The sequence below is a fragment of the Delphinapterus leucas genome, chromosome 14 (genome assembly GCF_059928025.1).
Source record: "Delphinapterus leucas isolate spDelLeu-1000000601 "Yukka" chromosome 14, BTC_Dleu_Yukka2, whole genome shotgun sequence".
NCBI lineage: Eukaryota > Metazoa > Chordata > Mammalia > Artiodactyla > Monodontidae > Delphinapterus > Delphinapterus leucas.
The window spans coordinates 26,573,044-26,591,722 of NC_143142.1; the positions used below are offsets into that span (position 1 = coordinate 26,573,044).

At 54.9% G+C, this 18,679-nt stretch overlaps 2 protein-coding genes across 2 annotated transcripts; one reads left to right on the forward strand and one right to left on the reverse strand.

The window, feature by feature from the left end:
- The first annotated feature begins 206 nt into the window (after positions 1-206).
- LOC149747593 (protein FAM246B-like) lies at positions 207-14,314 on the forward strand. The gene is given in 3 exon segments (XM_089894251.1): positions 207-252; positions 13,594-14,283; positions 14,286-14,314. Coding segments are annotated over 3 exon segments (765 nt in total).
- Positions 4,360-17,536, reverse strand: LOC115804098 (carbonic anhydrase 15-like). The gene is given in 5 exon segments (XM_089894839.1): positions 4,360-15,965; positions 16,048-16,085; positions 16,087-16,106; positions 16,444-16,536; positions 17,438-17,536. Coding segments are annotated over 5 exon segments (663 nt in total). The 5' UTR covers positions 17,489-17,536; the 3' UTR covers positions 4,360-15,504.
- Between the last annotated feature and the right edge of the window lie 1,143 nt (positions 17,537-18,679).

The window sequence follows — 18,679 nt, forward strand, 5'->3', positions numbered from 1 at the left end:
GGATGGGAGTGGGTCCATTTCTCTTTGCTGGGAAGATGTCTTCCTTTGCTTGGGACCACCCAGAACTGGAGGGAAGGGGCCCTCAGGAAGGCCCAGCTCCTGCACTCGGCCCCTGGCCCTTTCTTCTGACAGAGGGGGGATGGGGTGGGGTAGAGTGAAGGTGGGGTTTGGGGGGAGGGGTCTGCAGACTCCCCAGCCTCCCCATAATGGGTAGAGAGGCGGCCACCCTGAGGGTCCTGGAGTTCTGGGAAGGTGAGACCCCTACTGGGCTTGGCTGGGAACCTCCATGGTGAGGCCCCGGGTGCTATGGGCACAGAAACAAGGACGAGGGTGGGACGCCACAGGGCTGGAAAATGTGGCTGCTCACTCCCAGGCCTTGCTGGGTGGGGACCCAAGGCCAGGGTGGCAGGTACTGAGCGGCTATCCAGCTCGAAGAAGGGAGCGAGTGCCCTGTGCAGTCCAGGGCAGGAGGGGCCGTGGCATCCAGGGGCCTTACACTAAGACCCTCGCTTTTCAAAATTGAGAAGTTAATCGATCCTGAGGAGAGGGTCGTGGGAACTTCTAATTCGGTCAGAAACCCAGGCTTCTGAAGGGGGTCGGGGACATGGCGGGGGTAATGTTCTTGTGGGCCTGATCCCTTAACCTGTGGGGTGTGATGCCACCCTGGGGTAGACAGTGTCAGAATCCAGTCGAATCCTCGGACACCCTACTGGGGTCAGAAACTTAATTGTTATCATGGGGAAAATCCTCCACGCATTTGGTGACCAGAAGCGTCAGAAGTGAAGTGTTGTCTGTGAAGGGAAGGGAAAACACAGGGAAGAAAGACAAGTCGGGAACAACTGGGTTTTTTCCTACACAGGAAGGAACACACTGAGTTTTCCCCTTTACACCTTCTTGGGGGCCGGAGGCAAGGCAGGGTTGGTGGTGGCAGTGGTATCTGTGACCTGAGGATCAAGGAGCAGGACACACACTGGCCCTGAGGCAGGAAGCTGTTGGCATGATGGGCAGGAGGGGGCGTGTCCCTGGAGGCAGGCCCAGAGCCCAGGCTCTGCAGGGAGTGGAGAGGAGCCCTTGGGTTGGAGGGTGAGGGCAGAGGGGGTTCTGATCAGACGTAGGTTTTTTTTTTTTTTAAAGGAACATTTTTTAAAATAGATTTCTATTGGAGTATAATTGCTTCACAATACCGTGTTAGTTTCTGTTGCACAACAAAGCTAATCAGCCATATGCATACACATGTCCCCATATCCCCTCCCTCTTGAGCCTCCCTCCCATCCTCCCTATCCCACCCCTCTAGGTCATCGCAAAGCACCGAGCCAATCTCCCTGTGCTATGCTGCTGCTTCCCACCAGCCAACTATTTTACACTTGGTAGTGTATAAGTTGATGCTACTCTCACTTCGCCCCAGCTTTGCCTTCCCACCCCATGTCATCAAGTCCATTCTCTTTGTCTACCTCTTTATTCCTGCCCTGCAACTAGGTTCATCAGTACCTTTTTTTTTAGATTCCATATATATGCATTAGCATATGGTATTTGTTTTCCTCTTTCTGACTTACTTCACTCTGTATGACAGACTCTAGGTCCACCTACCCCACTACAAATAACTCAATTTCCTTTCTTTTTATGGCTGAATATTCCATTGTATATATGTGCCACGTCTTCTTTATCCATTCATCTGTCGATGGACATCTAGGTTGGTTCCATGTCCTGGCTATTGTAAATAGTGCTGCAATGAACATTGTGGTGCATGTCTCTTCTTGAATTATGGTTTTATCAGGGTATATACCCTGCAGTGGGATTGCTGGGTCATATAGTAGTTCTATTTTTAGTTTTTTAAGGAACCTCCATACTTTTTTCCATACTGGTTGTATCAATTTACATTCCCACCAACAGTGTAGGAGGGTTCCCTTTTCACCACACCCTTTCCAGCATTTAATGTTTCTAGCTTTTTTGATAATGGCCATTCTGACTCATGTGAGGTGATATCTCATTCGTAGTTTTGAGTTGCATTTCTCTAATAATTAGTGATGTTGAGTATATTTTCATGTGCCTCTTGGCCATCTGTATGTCTTGCTGAAATGTCTATTTAGGTCTTCTGCCATTTTTTAACTGGATTGTTTGTGTTTTTGATATTGAGCTCCATGAGCTGTTTGTATATTTTGGAGATTAATCCTTTGTCCGTTGTTTCATTTGCAAATATTTTCTCCCATTCTGAGGGTTGTCTTTTTGTCTTGTTTATGGTTTCCTTTGCTGTGAAAAAGCTTTTTTTTTTTTTTTTTTTTTTGCGGTACGCGGGCCTCTCACTGTTGTGGCCTCTCCCGTTGCGGAGCACAGGCTCTGGACGTGCAGGCTCAGCGGCCATGGCTCACAGGCCTAGCCGCTCCGCGGCACGTGGGATCTTCCCGGACCGGGGCACGAACCCGTGTCCCTCTGCATCGGCAGGCAGACTCTCAACCACTGCGCCACCAGGGAAGCCCTGTGCAAAAGCTTTTAAGTTTAATTAAGCAAGTCCCATTTGTTTATTTTTGTTTTTATTTCTGTTACTCTAGGAGGTGGGTCAAACAAGATCTTGCTATGGTTTATGTCAAAGACTGTTTTTCCTATGTTTTCCTCTAAAAGTTTTATAGTGTCTGGTCTTTTTAAGTCTTTAATCCATTTGGAGTTTATTTTTGTGTATGGTGTTAGAGAGTGTTCTAATTTCACTCTTTTACATGTAGCTTTCCAGTTTTCCCAGCACCATTTATTGAAGAGGCTTTTTCTCCTCCATTGTATGTTCTTACCTCCTTTGTTATAAATTAGGTGCCCATATGTGAGTGGGTTTATCTCTGGGCATTCTTTCCTGTACCATTGATCTATATTTCTGTTTTTGTGCCAGTACTATACTGACTTGATTACTGTAGCTTTGTGGTATAGTTTGAAGTCAGAGAGCCTGATTCCACCAACTCCGTTTTTCTTTCTCAAGATTCCTTTGGCTATTCGGGGTCTTTTGTGTTTCCATATGAATTGTAAGATTTTTTGTTCTAATTCTGTGAAGAATGCCATTGGTAGTTTGATAGGGATTGCACTGAATCTGTACATTGCTTTGGGTAGTATAGTCATTTTCACAATATTGATTCTTCCAATCCAAGAACATGGTATATTTTTCTGTCTGTTTATGTCATGTTTGATTTCTTTCATCAGTGTTTTATAGTTTTCTGAGTACAAGTATTTCGCCTCCTTAGGTTTATTCCTAGGTATTTTATTCTTTTTGTTGCAATGGTAAATGGGAATGTTTCCTTAATTTCTCTTTCTGATTTTTTTGTTGTTGGTGTATAGGAATGCCAGAGATTTCTGTGCATTAATTTTGTACCCTACAACATTACCAAATTCATTGATTAGTTCTAGTAGTTTTCTGGTGGCATGTTTAGGAATTTCTATGTATAGTATCATGTCATCAGCAAATAGTGACAGTTTGACTTCTTCTTTTCCAATATGTATTCCTTTTATTTCTTTTTCTTGTCTGATTGCTGTGGCTAGGACTTCCAAAACTATGTTGAATAAGAGTGGTGAGAGTGGACATCATTGTCTGGTTCCTGATCCTAGCAGAAATGCTTTCAATTTTTCACCATTAAGTATGATGCTCACTGTGGGTTTGCCACATATGGCCTTTATTATGTTGAGGTAGTTTCCCTTTCTGCCCATTTTCTGGAGAGTTTTTATCATAAATCAGTGTTGAATTTTGTCAGAAGCTTTTTTTGCATCTACTGAGATGATCATATGGTTTTTGTTCCTTAATTTGTTCATGTGGTGTATCACATTGACTGAAGAATCCTTGCAATCCCTGGGATAAATCCCACTTGATCATGGTGTATGATCCTTTTAATGTGCTGTTGGATTCTGTTTGCTAGTATTTTGTTCAAGATTTCTGCATCTATGTTTATCAGTGATATTGGTCTATAATTTTCTTTTTTTGTGATATCTTTTTCTGGTTTTGGTATCAGGGTGATGGTGGCTTCATAGAATGAACTTGGGAGTATTTCTCCCTCTGCAAATTTTTGGAAGAGTTTGAGAAGGACCTGTGTTAGCTCTTCTCTAAATATTTGATAGAATTCGCCTTTGAAGCCATCTGGTCCTGGACTTTTGTTTGTTGGAAGATTTTTAATTATGGTTTCAATTTCATTACTTGTGATAGGTCTGTTTATATTTTCTAATTCTTCCTGGTTCAGTCTTGAAAAATTGTACCTTTCCAAGAATTTGTCCATTTCTTCGTGGCTGTCCATTTTATTGGCATATAGTTGTTTGTAGTAGTCTCTTATAATCCTTTGTATTTCTGCAGTGTCAGTTGTGATTTCTCCTTTTTCATTTCTAATTTTATTTTATTTATTATTATTATTTTAAAATTAATTTATTTATTTTTGGCTCCATTGGGTCTTCCTTTTTGCATGTGGGCTTTCTCCCTAGTTATGGTGAGAGGGGGCTACTCTTTGTTGCAGTGCGCAAGCTTCTCATTGCGGTGGCTTCTCTTGCTGCAGAGCATGGGCTCTAGGCGCACGGGCTTCAGTAGTTGTGGCTTGCAGGCTCTAGAGCACAGGCTCAGTAGCTGTGGGGCATGGGCTTAGTTGCTCCGCAGGATGTGGGATCTTCCCAGACCAGGGCTCGAACCTGTGTCCCCTGCATTGGCAGGCAGATTCTTAACCACTGTGCCACCAGGGAAGTCCCCCCTCTAATTTGATTGATTTGCGTCCTCTCCCTTTTTTTCCTGATGAATCTAGAAAAGGGTTTATCAATTTTATTTATCTTCTCAAAGAACCAGCTTTTACTTTTATTGCTCTTTGCTCTTGTTTTCTTCATTTCTATTTCTTTTATTTCTGCTCTGATCTTTATGATTTCTTTCCTTCTACTGACTTTGGGTTTTCTTTGTTCTTCTTTCTCTAGTTGTTTTAAGTGTAGGGTTAGATTTTTTTTTAATAAATAAATAAATTTATTTATTTATTTTTGGCCGTGTTGGGTCTTCGTTTCTGTGCGAGGCCTTTCTCCACTTGTGACAAGCGGGGGCCACTCTTCATCGCGGTGTGCGGGCCTCTCACTGTCGCGGCCTCTCCCATTGCAGAGCACAGGCTCCAGACGCGCAGGCTCAGTAGTTGTGGCTCACGGGCTTAGTTGCTCCACGGCATGTGGGATCTTCCCAGACCACGGCTCGAACCCGTGTCCCCCGCATTGGCACACAGATTCCCAACCACTGCGCCACCAGGGAAGCCCGGTTAGATTGTTTATTTGAGATTTTTCTTCTTTTTTAAAAATATTTATTTATTTATTTTTGGCTGCTTTTGTTCTTTGTTGCTGTGCACGTCTTTCTCTAGTTGCAGTGAGCAGGGGCTACTCTTTGGTGCAGTGCACGGGCTTCCCACTGTGGTGGCTCCTCTTGTTGCAGAGCACGGGCTCTAGGCACGTGGGCTTCACTAGTTGTGGCTTGCGGGCTCTAGAGTGCAGGCTCAGTAGTTGTGGCGCATGGGCTTAGTTGCTCTGTGGCATGTGGGATCTTCCCAGGCCAGGGCTCAAACCTGTGTCCCCTGCATTGGCAGGCGAATTCTTAACCACTGCGCCACCAGGGAAGCCCTGTGATTTTTCTTGTTTCTTGAGGTGAGATTGAATTGTTATAAACTTCCCTCTTAGAATTGCTTTTGCTGTGTCCCACAGGTTTTGGGTCATTGTGTGTTCGTTGTCATTTGTTTCTATGTATTTTTTAAATTTCTTTGATTTCTTCAGTGATCTCTTGGTTATTTATTAGCACACTGCTTAGCCTCCATGTATTTGTGTTTTTTACAGTTTTTTTCCTGTAATTGATTTCCAGTCTCATAGCATTGTGGTCAGAAAAGATGCTTGATATGATTTCAATTTTCTTAAATTTTCCGAGGCTTGATTTGTGACCCAAGATATGATCTATCCTGGAGAATGTTCCATGTGCAATTGAGAGGAAAGTGTATTCTGCTACTTTTCGGTGGAATGTTCTATAAATATCAATTAGATCTATCTGATCTATTGTGTCATTTAAAGTTTGTGTTTCCTTATTTATTTTCTGTTTGGATGATCTGTCCATTGGTGTAAGTGGGGTGTTAAAGCCCCCTGCTATTACTGTGTTACTGTTGATTTCTACTTTCATGGCTGTTAGCATTTGCCTTATGTATTGGGGTGCTCCTATGTTGGGTGCATAAATATTTATAATTGTTATATCTTCCTCTTGGATTGATCCTTTTATCATTATGTAGTGTCCCTCCATATCTCTTTTTTTTCTTTTTTTGCGGTACGTGGGCTTCTCACTGCTGTGGCCTCTCCCGTTGCAGAGCACAGGCTCCGGACGTGCAGGCTCAGCAGCCATGGCTCACGGGCCCAGCCACTCCACGGCATGCGGGATCCTCCCGGACCGGGGCATGAACCCGCGTCCCCTGCATCGGCAGGTGGACTCTCAACCACTGTGCCACCAGGGAAGCCCTTAACAGTCTTTATTTTAAAGTCTATTTTATCTGATACGAGTATTGCTACTCCAGCTTTCTTTTGACTTCCATTTGCATGTAATATCTTTTTCCATCCCTTCACTTTCAGTCTGTATGTGTCCCTAGGTCTGAAGTGGGTCTCTTGTAGACAGCATATATATGGGTCTTGTTTTTGTGTCCATTCAGCCAGTCTGTGTCTTTTGGTTGGGGCATTTAACTCATTTACATTCAAGGTTATTATCAATATGTACGTTCCTATTACCATTTTCTTTATTGTTTTGGGTTTGTTTTTGTGGGTTTTCTTCTTCTCTTGTGTTTCCTGCGTAGAGAAGTTCCTTTAGCATTTGTTGTAAAGCTGCTTTGGTGGTGCTGAATTCTCTTAGCTTTTGTTTATCTGAAAAGCTTTTGACTTCTCCATCGAATCTGAATGAGATCCTTGCTGGGTAGAGTAATCTTGGTTGTAGATTTTTCTCTTTCATCACTTTAAGTATATCCTGCCACTCCCTTCTGGCCTGCAGAGTTTCCACTGAAAAATCAGCTGATAACCTTATGGGGATTCCTTTGTATATTATTTTTTGTTTTTCCCTTGCTGCTTTTAGTATTTTTTCTTTGAATTTAATTTCTGTTAGTTTGATTAATGTGTCCTGGTGTGTTTTTCCTAGGATTTATCCTGTATGGGACTCTCTGTGCTTCCTGGATTTGGGTGACTATTTCCTTTCCCATGTTAGGGAAATTTTCCACTATAATCTCTTCAAGTATTTTCTCAGACCCTTTCTTTTCTCTTCTTCTGGAAACCTGATAATTCGAATGTTGGTACATTTAGTGTTGTCCCAGATGTCTCTGAGATTGTCTTCAATTCTTTTCATTCTTTTTTCTTTATTCTGTTTCTCAGCAGTTACTTCCACCACTTTGTCTTCCAGTTCACTTATTCGTTCTTCTGCCTCTGTTATTCTGTTATTGATTCCGTCTAGTGTAGTTTTCATTTCAGTTATTGGGTTGTTCATCTCTGTTTGTTTGTTCTTTAGTTCTTCTAGATCTTTGGTAAACATTTCTTGTATATTCTCAATCCAGGTTTCCATTCTATTTCTGAGATTCTGGATCATCTTTACTATCATTACTATGAATTCTTTTTCAGGTAGACTGCCTATTTTCTCTTCATTTATTTGATCTTGTAGGTTTTTATCTTGCTCCTTCATCTGTGACATATATTTTTGCCATCTCATTTTTTTCTTTTTTTTAATGAGTGGGACCGTGTTCCTGTCTTACTGGTTGTTTGGCCTGAGGCTTCCAACATTGGAGTTTGTAGGCTATTGGGTAGAGCTGTCTTGGTGCTGAGATGACAAACCCCGTGAGACCTCACTCAAATGAATATTCCCTGGGGTCTGAGGTTATCTGTTCGTCCAGTGGTTTGGACTCGGACCTCCCACTGCAGGAGCATCCCCCCAATGCTGGGCTCGTGAATCAAGATCCTGCAAGCCCCGGGCTTCCCTGGTGGCACAGTGGTTGAGAGTCCACCTGACGATGCAGGTGACACGGGTTCGTGCCCCGGTCTGGGAGGATCCCATGTGCCGCGGAGTGGCTGGGCCTGTGAGCCATGGCCACTGGGCCTGCGTGTCCAGAGCCTCTGCTCCATGACGGGAGAGGCCACAGCAGTGAGAGGCCCGTGTACCGCAAAAAAAAAAAAAAGATCCTGCAAGCCCCATGGGGTGGCAAAAAAAAAAAAAAAGAAAAAAAAATAACAAAGCAAAAAATAAAATTAGACTAGGAAACTAACAGATATGTTAGAAAGAATGTAAAAATTAAAAAACAGATAAATCAACAACTGGAAGGTACATCCGTACCACAATAGTAAAAAAGAGGAGGAGGGAAAGGGAAAAAAAAAGTGTGTGGGCGAGGAAAGGCCTTGGATGTGCAGAGCGGGGCCTAAGCAAGGGTGAGGTTTGGGCGGTGGGCAGGGCCAATGCTCAGTACTCACAAGGCTGGAAATGGCCGTGGGGGCTGTGGGGGGTGGGACTTAGGCTCAAGGAACAGAAGGGACCCAGGGTGCCCCCCACCTAGGTCTCAGAGAGAAGGGGACCTCACCTGGGAGTCCAGCAGGCTTCCTGGACTCAAGTGGGCAGGGCAATCACCCTCCACTCCTCTCCTGCCTGCGTCCTGATCTCCCTGTCCTCCCTCCTATGCCCCCAAGGACCCACACAGCCTGGAGGCAGCTTGGAGGGCAGGGGACCAGCCTGGGAGCTCGGCAGGCTCCCCATGCCCAAATGGGTGGGGTTAACACCCTCCGCTCCTCTCCTGCTCCTCCCTCAGGGCCCCTCCCGCCTGCCTCTCCTGATCTCTCCAGCCTCAGGGGCGCTGATCTTGCCTGGCCTCCACTTACGTCCTACCGGTTCACTTTGGGGTTCCTCCCGTCTCCTTGGGGGTCAGAGTCCCCCACCAGTGCCCGGCAGGCACCCTAGTTGTGGGGAGATGCTAACTCTGCGTCCTCCCACACTGCCATCTTGACTCCTCCCTCATAGGAACATTTATTTATTTATTTATTTATTTATTTATGGCTGCATTGGGTCCTTGTTGCTGCACCAGCTTTCTCTAGTTGCAGCGAGCGGGGGCTACTCTTCATTGTGGTATGTGTGCTTCTCATTGCGGTGGCTTCTCGTTGCAGAGCACAGGCTCTAGGCGTGCAGGCTTCAGTAGTTGTGGCACATGGGCTCAGTAGTTGTGGCTTACGGGCTCTAGAGCTCAGAGGCTGTGGCACATGGGCTTAGCTGCTCCGCCGCATGTGGGATCTTCCCAGACCAGGGATCAAACCCGTGTCCCCTGTGTTGCCAGGCGGATTCTTAACCACTGCGCCACCAGGGAACTCCCCAGACGTAGGTTTAACAGGTTGCCTGAGAGGGTCAGGGCCAAAGCCAAGGACTGGAGAAGTGAGGCCAGTGGGGGTGTGGTGGCTCTGTCTGGGGGGCCAGTGCAGCAGCAAGAAGCGCCAGGGTCTGGGGTGGCCGGGAGGGTGTGAGTGGAAGGGCACAGCCAGCTCTGTCAGTGCTGCTAAGAGATCAAAGATGAGGACAGAGAGGTGACCTTTGGCCACAGGGAGGTGGAGGGGCTCCTGATGGGGCCCAGTACCGTTCACCAGGAATGATGAGACGAGGTCCATCCCAGGGGCCAGTCGAATGGAGACCCCGGCTCAGCTGGCAAGAGAAGGGGGACCCCGAGGACCCCTGCATGGGCAGTGTGCCCATCCGAGGCGGCCCTCCCCGCTCTGCCCCATCTGTGGGTGGAAGGGTGATGCACAGAGTGGTGACTGGCCTCAGCTGCCCAAGGTTGGGGAGCTTGTCCCATTGAGAGCCGAGGCTGGGCCCTCGGGGCACACACAGATGCTGGCATGCCTGATGCCCCACCTGGGGCAGGTTGGGGGGCCAGGGGCCCAGCCCAGACTGATCAGAGCTACTCCAGGCTGCTGACGCCAGGATGAGGCAAACAAAGCCATTACCAGGTAATGAACTCATTACTGAGGTCAGGCAAGGTCAACACCGGGTAATGAGTTGCCCCCCACAGAGCCACCTGACCCAGAACAGTTCCCAGGGAACGCCTGGGTAGCTAGAGCCACCAGGAGGCCATGGCACAATTCCAGGGCCTGATGAGCAGGAGGTGTTCAGGGGCAAGGTGTGCCCGAGTCCAGCGCCCACAGGAAGCCCCGTTCCAGCACTAGGATCCAGAGTGAGTCACTTCCCCTCTCTGACCCTGTCTTTAAAGGAGGGACCTCAGGACTCAGGCCTCCCCTGGCCGCTGCACGCCCTCCTGCCTCTGTCGCCTCTGCGCCCTCACCATCTCCTGGCCAGCAGAGACTCGTCCTGGGCTCTGACGGGGTGGGGGTGGGGTGGGGAGAGACAGGCGAGGCCACAGGGACCACCAGTGGCCCGTGAGGCAGGATGAAGCTGCCCAGAACTGTGCTGAGCGATGGCTTGAGCCAGACCTGCTGGCTTAGTCCACCAAGGTCCCACAACGTGGCCTGCACCCTGGGGGCCTAAGGGCACCATAGCCTTCCCTTCCCTACAGCCCAGGGCCCGCGGTCCAGGCCCCCGCCAAGACGGCTTGCTCACCCTCCAAAGGCCCAGCCAGTCTGGCCAGAGGGAGAGCACAGCCCCTACCCTAGAGCCCCGGGCCACACCGCCCCTTCCAGGACCAGCTCCAAAACTAAACCCCATCCCACCCGGTGGGTGGCCTGCACAGAGGTCCTGTCCCCCTTGGGCCCTTGCCTGGTGTGTCCCCCACCCCCAACACAGGCCCTCAGATCCCGCCGGCTTCAGGACTGCCACCTGCCTCGCCACATCCCCCGCTTTGCCAAGAACCTGGTGGGGCTTCAACTGCAGAAGACAAAGACCTCTGTGCCCTCAGCACCCACACCCCCTCTACCTCATGCAGTTGGGGACCTGGGGACCTGCATTACCAGATGCTCCCCTGAGGACTGTGAGGCTGCAGTCACATGGCTGCTCCCTACCCACCCCCCAAGGCCACCAGAGCTCCTCCAACATGCAATGCCCTCTTGGCTCCCGACTGCCCTCAGGCTCAGGGAAAGAAAACCTCCCGCCTAGGTGACTGCCAGGGTTTAATTGCAACAGACTGCAAGGGTGACCACAGGGAAGTCACAGGGAGTGACCACCCCCTTCTCTGGGCAGAGGCTGAGCCCAGGGCGGTCTCTCCTCGGCTGAGTTAATGAGCAGCTACTTGCCCACCCTGCCTGGTGGGAGGGCTGGCCTGAAGGCACAGAGCCCGGCTGCGGACAGCCCGGGGGGGGGTCGGTGGCTTCCCACAGAAATGGCTGGCCTGGCCCCTGGCACACAGAGAGGGACGGGATTGCGGAGGAGCTGGGCCTGTCAGCACCCCCATACAGGGAGCCCCCTGGCAGCCTGGCTCCAGGGCTGTGAGGAGCTTCTGGGAGGACCTGGAAAGCAGGCCTGTGTGCAGCCCCCCACCCAGCAGCTCTGTCCCCTGAAGGGACAACAGCCATTTGGCTCTGACCAGCCAGCTCCGGCCAGGGCACTCCAACCTGGCTCCGCACTGCAGGTCTCACCTGCGCCCTGGCTTCTCCACTGATGAACATGTGGCCAGGGTCACCACACCTTGCTTCCTGATCCTCACCTCTGACCTCTGGGGATCAGAGTCGTGCTGACCACCCCTGCCTGTGTGCCCCAACCAACACAACTGCAACTCCCCTCAGGACCCATGGGGTCCCCAGGGCCTCCCCTCTCAGTCTGTCTCTGCTCCTATCACACCCCCTCCTTTGGCCTCTGTTTTCCCCAGGCCCAGGCTGCCTGGGCAGCCCACTCTAGGCCCTCCTGGCTCTCACATCCCTAACTGCTGGTCAGCAAATCTGGAGTCCCTCCCACACCCGCTCCCACCCTCTCGGCCTCCCTGCCGTCCCCTCCTGGGGACCTGAGGGCCTCCTGCGTTTCACAGGTAAGGCTCAGAGAGGGCAGAGCCCTCGGGTCACACAGCCGGGCTCCAGCAGGCCTGGAGAGAAATGCAGGGCTCCTGTGTCAGTCGTACTTTAATTATGGAGGGGAGGGTGGTGGCAGGTATGGTTAACAAGGCTCTAGGGAGCAGCAGAGCCACAGGCTGGAGGTCCTGAGGAGCCAGGTGACTCAGCAGGAATGGAGGGTCAGAGGGGTTGACAAAGCACCAAATTCTCCCATCTCCCTGCACCTTCCAGAGCAACAGGCTCCAATGAATGAATGAACCGAGGGGATCCAGGCCTCTTCACAGTGGCCTGGGGCCAAGGCTGCCCAAGAACAGGGTCGACGGCACCCCCAATCTCACACACACACGCACACATGGGCACAGAGCTGCAGAGAGGGTAGGCCCCGGTGGGCCCTGGGGACACAGGCTCCAGTGGCTGTCTTGCCATCTCCCCTCCCAGCCCAGCCTGGATCCACACCAGGCCCTCCCTCCCCACAATTTGCTGGGGAGGCCCCAGGGCACCCAGAGTCCTAACTAGCCCCTCGGGTGCCGTGAGCACAACATGTTGGCAGGGGATACTGCCTTCCAGAGAGGCCCACAGCACACTGCCCACGGCTCTGTGATGGGCACGGGCGGCAGTGCGTGTGGCAAGGCACCAGGGTGAGAATGAATGGGGTGCAGTGGTAAGGTGGGAGGGACAGGAAAGCCAGCAGGGATGGCCGTGAGGGCCTTGAATGCCAGGCAAAGGAGGTGCACAGCTGGCCAGGGGTGGGGTGGCCCCACCCGGGACTCTCAGCCCCAGATTCATTCACCCAAGGACTTCATCCAACATCCAACCCGCTCAGCACCACTGGGCCCGTACTCGGGATCCTACTGTGGATGGAGGTGGACAGAGAACAGAGCCATTTAATCATGATTGCGAGGGTGCTGTGGGGGAGGGGCCTGAGTTCCCTGGTAGGGCGTGAGATGGTCAAGGAAGGCTGCCCTGGAGAAGTGGGATGAGTGGGAGCAGCCAGGCGAGGGGGGAGCAGGGGGCACATTCCAGGCCAGACAAACAGCCTAGGCAAAGGCTTAGGGGGTGAAGACGGTCACTGGGTTAGAGGAGGAAGAGGACAGGGCCAGTGCACAGACAGCAGTGAGGGATGGGCTGGACCTCCAGCAGCCTCCTGAAGGCAGGGGTCCAGCAGAGAGCAATGGGGATCTTGAATTCAGGAGCAGAAGTGCATGTTGTGTGTGGGCTGTAGGGGAGCAGTGCAGAGATAGCAGCCTGGACTGTGGTATGGGAGGAGGTGGCCCCAGCCAGTGAGGAGGGCTTCAGGCCGTGACCACACCTGCCGTCCCGTGACTGTGATGGGGACTGTGGCTTTGAGCAGAGTATGTGAGCTCGGTTCCCCATTTGGGGTTGAGCGCTTCCACGTCCCCATCACCTCTGCCCAGAAGCCTGTTCAAGCCCCTTGTTGGGACCCACTGACAGCGCAGCACCACGGGGAAGTCCTGCACACTCAAGCCTTTGGCGTCGTTCCCCCGGTTCCTCGGGGCCCCATTCGCCCAGGTTTCAGCCCTGCGGGGGTTCCGCGGGCCCCTGGCCAGATTCCCTGAGGCTTTGGTCGTTCCCACAGCCGTCCCGGAGGCCCTCTCCACGAAGCGTCTCCCGGGCCCCATTGATCGCTAGGCTACGGGCTGGGGCTCCGGCCCGGCCGGGCTCTGGAGGCGGCGGTGGAGGCAGCGGCGGCGCGGACGGCGGCAGAGCCCCGGCGCCCGTGGGCCCAGGTGCGCAGCGCGTACGGTGCCAGCGAGGCGTTGCGGCGCGCGGTGGGCCGCCGGCCGGACCCCGGGCCGCAGCCCCACAGGCCGAGCCCCAACGAAGCCCGCGCCCCAGGCCGCCTGGCGCGCCGGCGGTGCCAGTTCCGGGCTGAGGCGGCGGCGCGGGCCGACGCGCCCCGACTGCCACGGCTGGTGGACCGCGCGGGGGCCGCGGAGCCCGAGAAGGCGCGCAGCCGCGGCTCCGTGTGCTCCGTGTGCGGGGAGCCGCGCGGCGGGGCCACCTACCCGGCGGGCGTCCTGGAGGTGAGCGAGCGGCAGCTGCAGGAGGGCCTGGCGGCCGTGCGCGCCGAGCTGGGCGCGGGGCTTGAGGCGCTGCGCGCGGAGCTGCGGGCCGAGCTGGACGCCCTGCGCGCGCTGCTGCCGCCTCCGCCGCCCGCCCCCCGCGAGCCCCGCGGCCTCCGCGGCCTGGCCCTGCTGCGGGCGCTGGGCACCGTGAACGCCCTGGCCGCGGGCGCGAGGCCCACCGACAACGCCTCGGACAGCCCGGCCGACGGCGGCGCTAGCCGGGCCCCGGCCCGGAAGAACCTCAAGAATACGCCGCCGGGGCCCCACAGGGCAGCGGGGATTAAGCACAGGGGGAGGGAGCCCGGGGCGAGGGCCTGGCGCGCCGCCGCCGGCCGCGGGGCTTTGCTACCTGGGACCGGCCAGGTGGCTCCTGGAGCGGGGCTTGGAGCGAGAAGGGTCCTCCGACGCCGCTGGCTAGCGCTGTGGTATCGGAAGGGGCTGGGGAGTACGGCTGGCTCCGCGCAGCTGGAGCCGGAGTCCCGGCGGGGTAAGGCTCGGGCCAGGGGTATGTCAGCTTCCGGGAGTGAGCGCAGCGGGAGAGCCCAAGGTCTCCTCTGTCTGGGGGAGGTGGTTGCAAGTGTATTTTCTTGAAGGGTCTCAAGGGAGGAGGTCGGACCTTCATGCACTGGGGTGGAGAGTGTGACCCACACACCAAGTGACAGACACCGGGGACACGTGGGCTGCTGGGACACTGTCACCTGGACACAGGTTCACTCAGGACAGTGTCACTTGGATGTAAGAGCACATTCTACCGTGGGCCCTGGACAGCAGCCTAACTCTAGCCAGCTTCACTCCCCTGACAGTCGGGCCCACCCTCTACTGGACAGCGTTGCCTGGACAGAGCGCATCTGGTCAGTGCCCCCTGGACTCTCAGCTTTGCTTTGACAGTGACACGAAAGCCACTTACCTTAAGTAGCGTCACGGCAGGCAGTCACCCGACAGCAGTGTCTCTCCAGTGTCAACCTACATCAGACTCCACAGCCCATCTTCCCGGAGTGTTGCCTGGGTCGGGTCTCACCTGTTACAGACAGCCCTTCACTCACTGTCCCTGTCACCAGGACCCACCACTCTGTGCTGCAGAGCTGGGATCCAGCAGCTTCTCGCCTCCTGGCCTCTGGGAAATGGCAGCTAGAGGCATCACTAAACCACACAGTGTCTGGGGTGGTCAGCCAGCTCGTTTGTAAAATAAAATAGTAATTTTAGGCTTTAGCAGGTGGAGTTTCTCCACCTCATCGGGGGATTCAGGCATAACGTGTAGGATGGGAGTGGGGGTGCCTTCTCCCCGAGAGGGATCTGGGGAGGTCTGGGGTTCTGGATGGGGTCTGGGACTGGCTGTGGTGGGGTCGGGAAGGGTGGCACAGGAGGCCTCCGTAGGAGCTGCGGTGCGCCCAGGCCGCCCCCCCTCCCCCCAGCCATAGGAGGCCAAGGTCACTCTGTGAGTCGTTTATTGTGGGAAGGTGGTCGTGTCTACATCCTAGGGCCCCTGCCAGAGCCACAGGCTGAGCCCCAGGCCCAGGAGAGCCCCGTGCCTCGGGCCGGGTTGGGGGCTGCCGCGCGGACCGAGGCGCTGGGGGAAGCTACAACCCTGCGTACACCGAGAGGCTGCTGCGGCCGTAAGTTCTCCATGAGAGGTGCGGGGCGGGAGCCGGGGGGCCCTGGCCTGGGCCACGATCCGGAACTGGGCCACCTGAGGGTGTGGGGCGGAGGCGGTCAAGGCGCGGCGCACGGGAGGGCAGGGCGGCTGGGGGTGGGGGGGCGCGGGCTGTACCTGAGCGCGCCCGATGGGAACCGTGTCCTCGAAGACTGTCCAGAGCACCACGGGCTCGTAGCACCGCGTGGTCAGCGACCCCGCGTAGCGGTAGAAGCGCGAGAGGCCAGAGGCGCCCAGCAGCAGCGAGGCCAGCGGGAAGGTGGACGCCAGGTTCACGGAGGCCCCTGGGAGAGACGGCGGCGGGTTGGAACCAATCTCCCGGTGTCCAGCCGCCCCGCCCCCGCCGCGGGGAACCGCGTCCCTCACCGCGCGCGGACACGTTCTTCAGGCACGACAGACGGCTGAGCGTTGTCAGAATCCTGATCCTGGGAACGGGGCTCCAAGTGAGAGGGGCTCGAGCGGGGGTCTTAAAAGGGGGGAACACTGAGGGGGGTGTAGGGTAGACTAAGTGGGAAGAGAGGTGAAGGGGGTTTGCTGGGGGGAGGGCCACCCCCACTGACCCTGCAGGTCCACGACTTCTCACTGGCCACACCCCCTCACAGAACCCGTTCATCCTATAAAGCCTCTAGGGGCCCCAATGCCCACCCAAGATTACACAGGCCACCTGTCCCCTCTACAGACCCCCATGGACCCCCTTTCTTGAAAGCAGGCTGTCACATAGCAGCCCCCCTCCCTGCAGGAGGCACACGGCCCCTCCCTCACCGTCAAGAGCAGGGCCAGCACTGCCAGACCATCAGGGTGACCTCGGGCTTCCCCTATGCTCTGGTACCGGGTGTTCATATGGACCACGTGCATCTGGGGAGACACAGACTACGGGAGGTACCCAGCTACTCCCACCAGGCTGCCCTGGCCTCCATGGGGCACTCCCACCACCCCTCCCCATGACCAGGCCCACTTCCATGGGGCGGTGCTGCCCATCCAGGCTGTGCTCTGAGCCTGCTCGCCCGGGGACCCCGCCAGTGGAACTGCAGCTGCAGGGCACGCTAGGCTGGTGGTGGCAGCCTGGCGCCCTGCATCTCCAGCAGGCCCTGCGGGCCAGTGTCCATGCGGAGCACTGAGGGGGAGGGAACAAATGACACCCTCTCTTTCCCCCACTCAGCTGCCCTCGTGCCATTAGGGCACAAGGTGCGAGCAAAGGTACCCCCTCAGGCCAGTCTGCGCCCTGGCTGGGCCTCTTTGGAACTATGACACCCTGGGTGTCCAGGCCCCTCTGCTGGCCGGCCAAGTGGGGCTCCACAGACTGCAGTGGAAACCCCTGACCCTGCACGGAGGGGAGAAGGCAGCCTCCCGTGGCGGGGGTCCTGATCCACCTCAGCTATGGGATTGTTGGGGGTTGACTCCAGGAGTCCTGACCTCTGGGTACGCCCTGACTTCTGGGCCTCAGGGACAATGGCTGATTGCTACTGGTAGGGGGTTCCTGGCACCTCTATGTGGGGGTTCCAGACCTCCATTGGGGGATGTCTTGACCACTGTGTGTGGAGCTTCCTGTGCCATTTATGGAGATTTTGATTCCTGTGGGGGCGTTCCCATCCTTACGTAGAAGCTCTTAATCCATCTGTAGGGGTTCCTGACCCTTGTGGGGGGGGGGTCCTTGGTCTCTGTAGGGTGTCTCATCTCCTGTGTGGGGATCCTAATCCTTGTGCAGGGGGTTGCTGTCCCTGTCTGTGGGAGGGGGAGCCTGACCCAGGGTGCTGACCTGTATGACCATGATTCTCCAGCGTCCACGGGCCTGGAGGTGCTGAGTCATAGCCTTGGAAGATGAAGGGTCCAAGGGTAGGGTCCCGCTGGACCCGGTGAAGGTCGATGTTTATGGGGGACTGCTGGGCCCCCACAGGTTGGGGCCATCTCCCTCCAGTGGGTGGGGCCTGGGGGAACAGGTCTAGGTCTCTTGGGGGGCTGAGACATGGGGGTGCACAAAGGTGGCCCTCCCCCACACACACACCCAGGGAAGAGTACCCACCTGACAGGTCACAACTGCCACCCCCCCAACCCTGGCTGGACATAGGGTTTGCAACACCATCACAGGTACAGCCCCTGCAGGCAGCTGCTCCACAGGAAAGGGGCCTGGGAAAGTCTCCCGGCACCCGGCCACATGCCAACTTTGGGGACCTCCACGACCTGCTCACATGTGGGCTGGCCACATGGCACACTTATGGGTCCCGCCTGATGTGAGCAGCTTGGCACACACAGAAGGACTGGAGAGCACAGCAGCCACAGATCCGGACACACACAGAGGGGGACAGTCATACACACACTGTGGGGTCCCAATCGCTGCGACCCAGGACTACAGACAGAAAACCCGCAGAGACCACAGAAGTGCAGTGGACACAGGACACAGACCAATGCGACACAGCCTCACACAACACTCTGTCCTCGCCACAATTTGGGTCCTGGGAGTCGTAGCACCAGGCACCTGCAGACGGTGGGAGGGGACTGGGCTGACGCAGGCCATCTGGGCCCTGAGCGCCATCCCAGCCAGGGTCCAAGGGTGGGAGCACAGGGCTTTGGCCAGTGGATGCCAAGCAGACCCTATTCTCCTGTCACCCCAATTCCAACCTCTCCTCCCCAAAAGTCGCACCCCCCCACTAGGGGCAGGGCCTAAAGCGGAGAAGAGGGAGCGTTCAGGGAGGATAAGGCAGAGCAGAAAGACAGGGTCCTGCGTTCACCCTCGAGTCGGCGCGCACCACCAGCGGCACGGCGAGGAAGGTGAGCACCAAGCCCAGGGACCGCATGGTGCAGCAGTAAGTGGAAACCAGCGAGGGCGGCGAATTTACCAGCGGGGTGAGTTAGGGGCGTGGCTGAGTCCTGGGGGCTCCAGGCGCGGGGAGGGTCGGAGGGGCGGCGCCTCCAGTGGGGAGACAGCTGGAGCTCGCCAGGCACTCGCTCTGATCCCGGGGCAGGGACGGCTGCCAGCAACAAACGCCGGCGTCGACCCAAG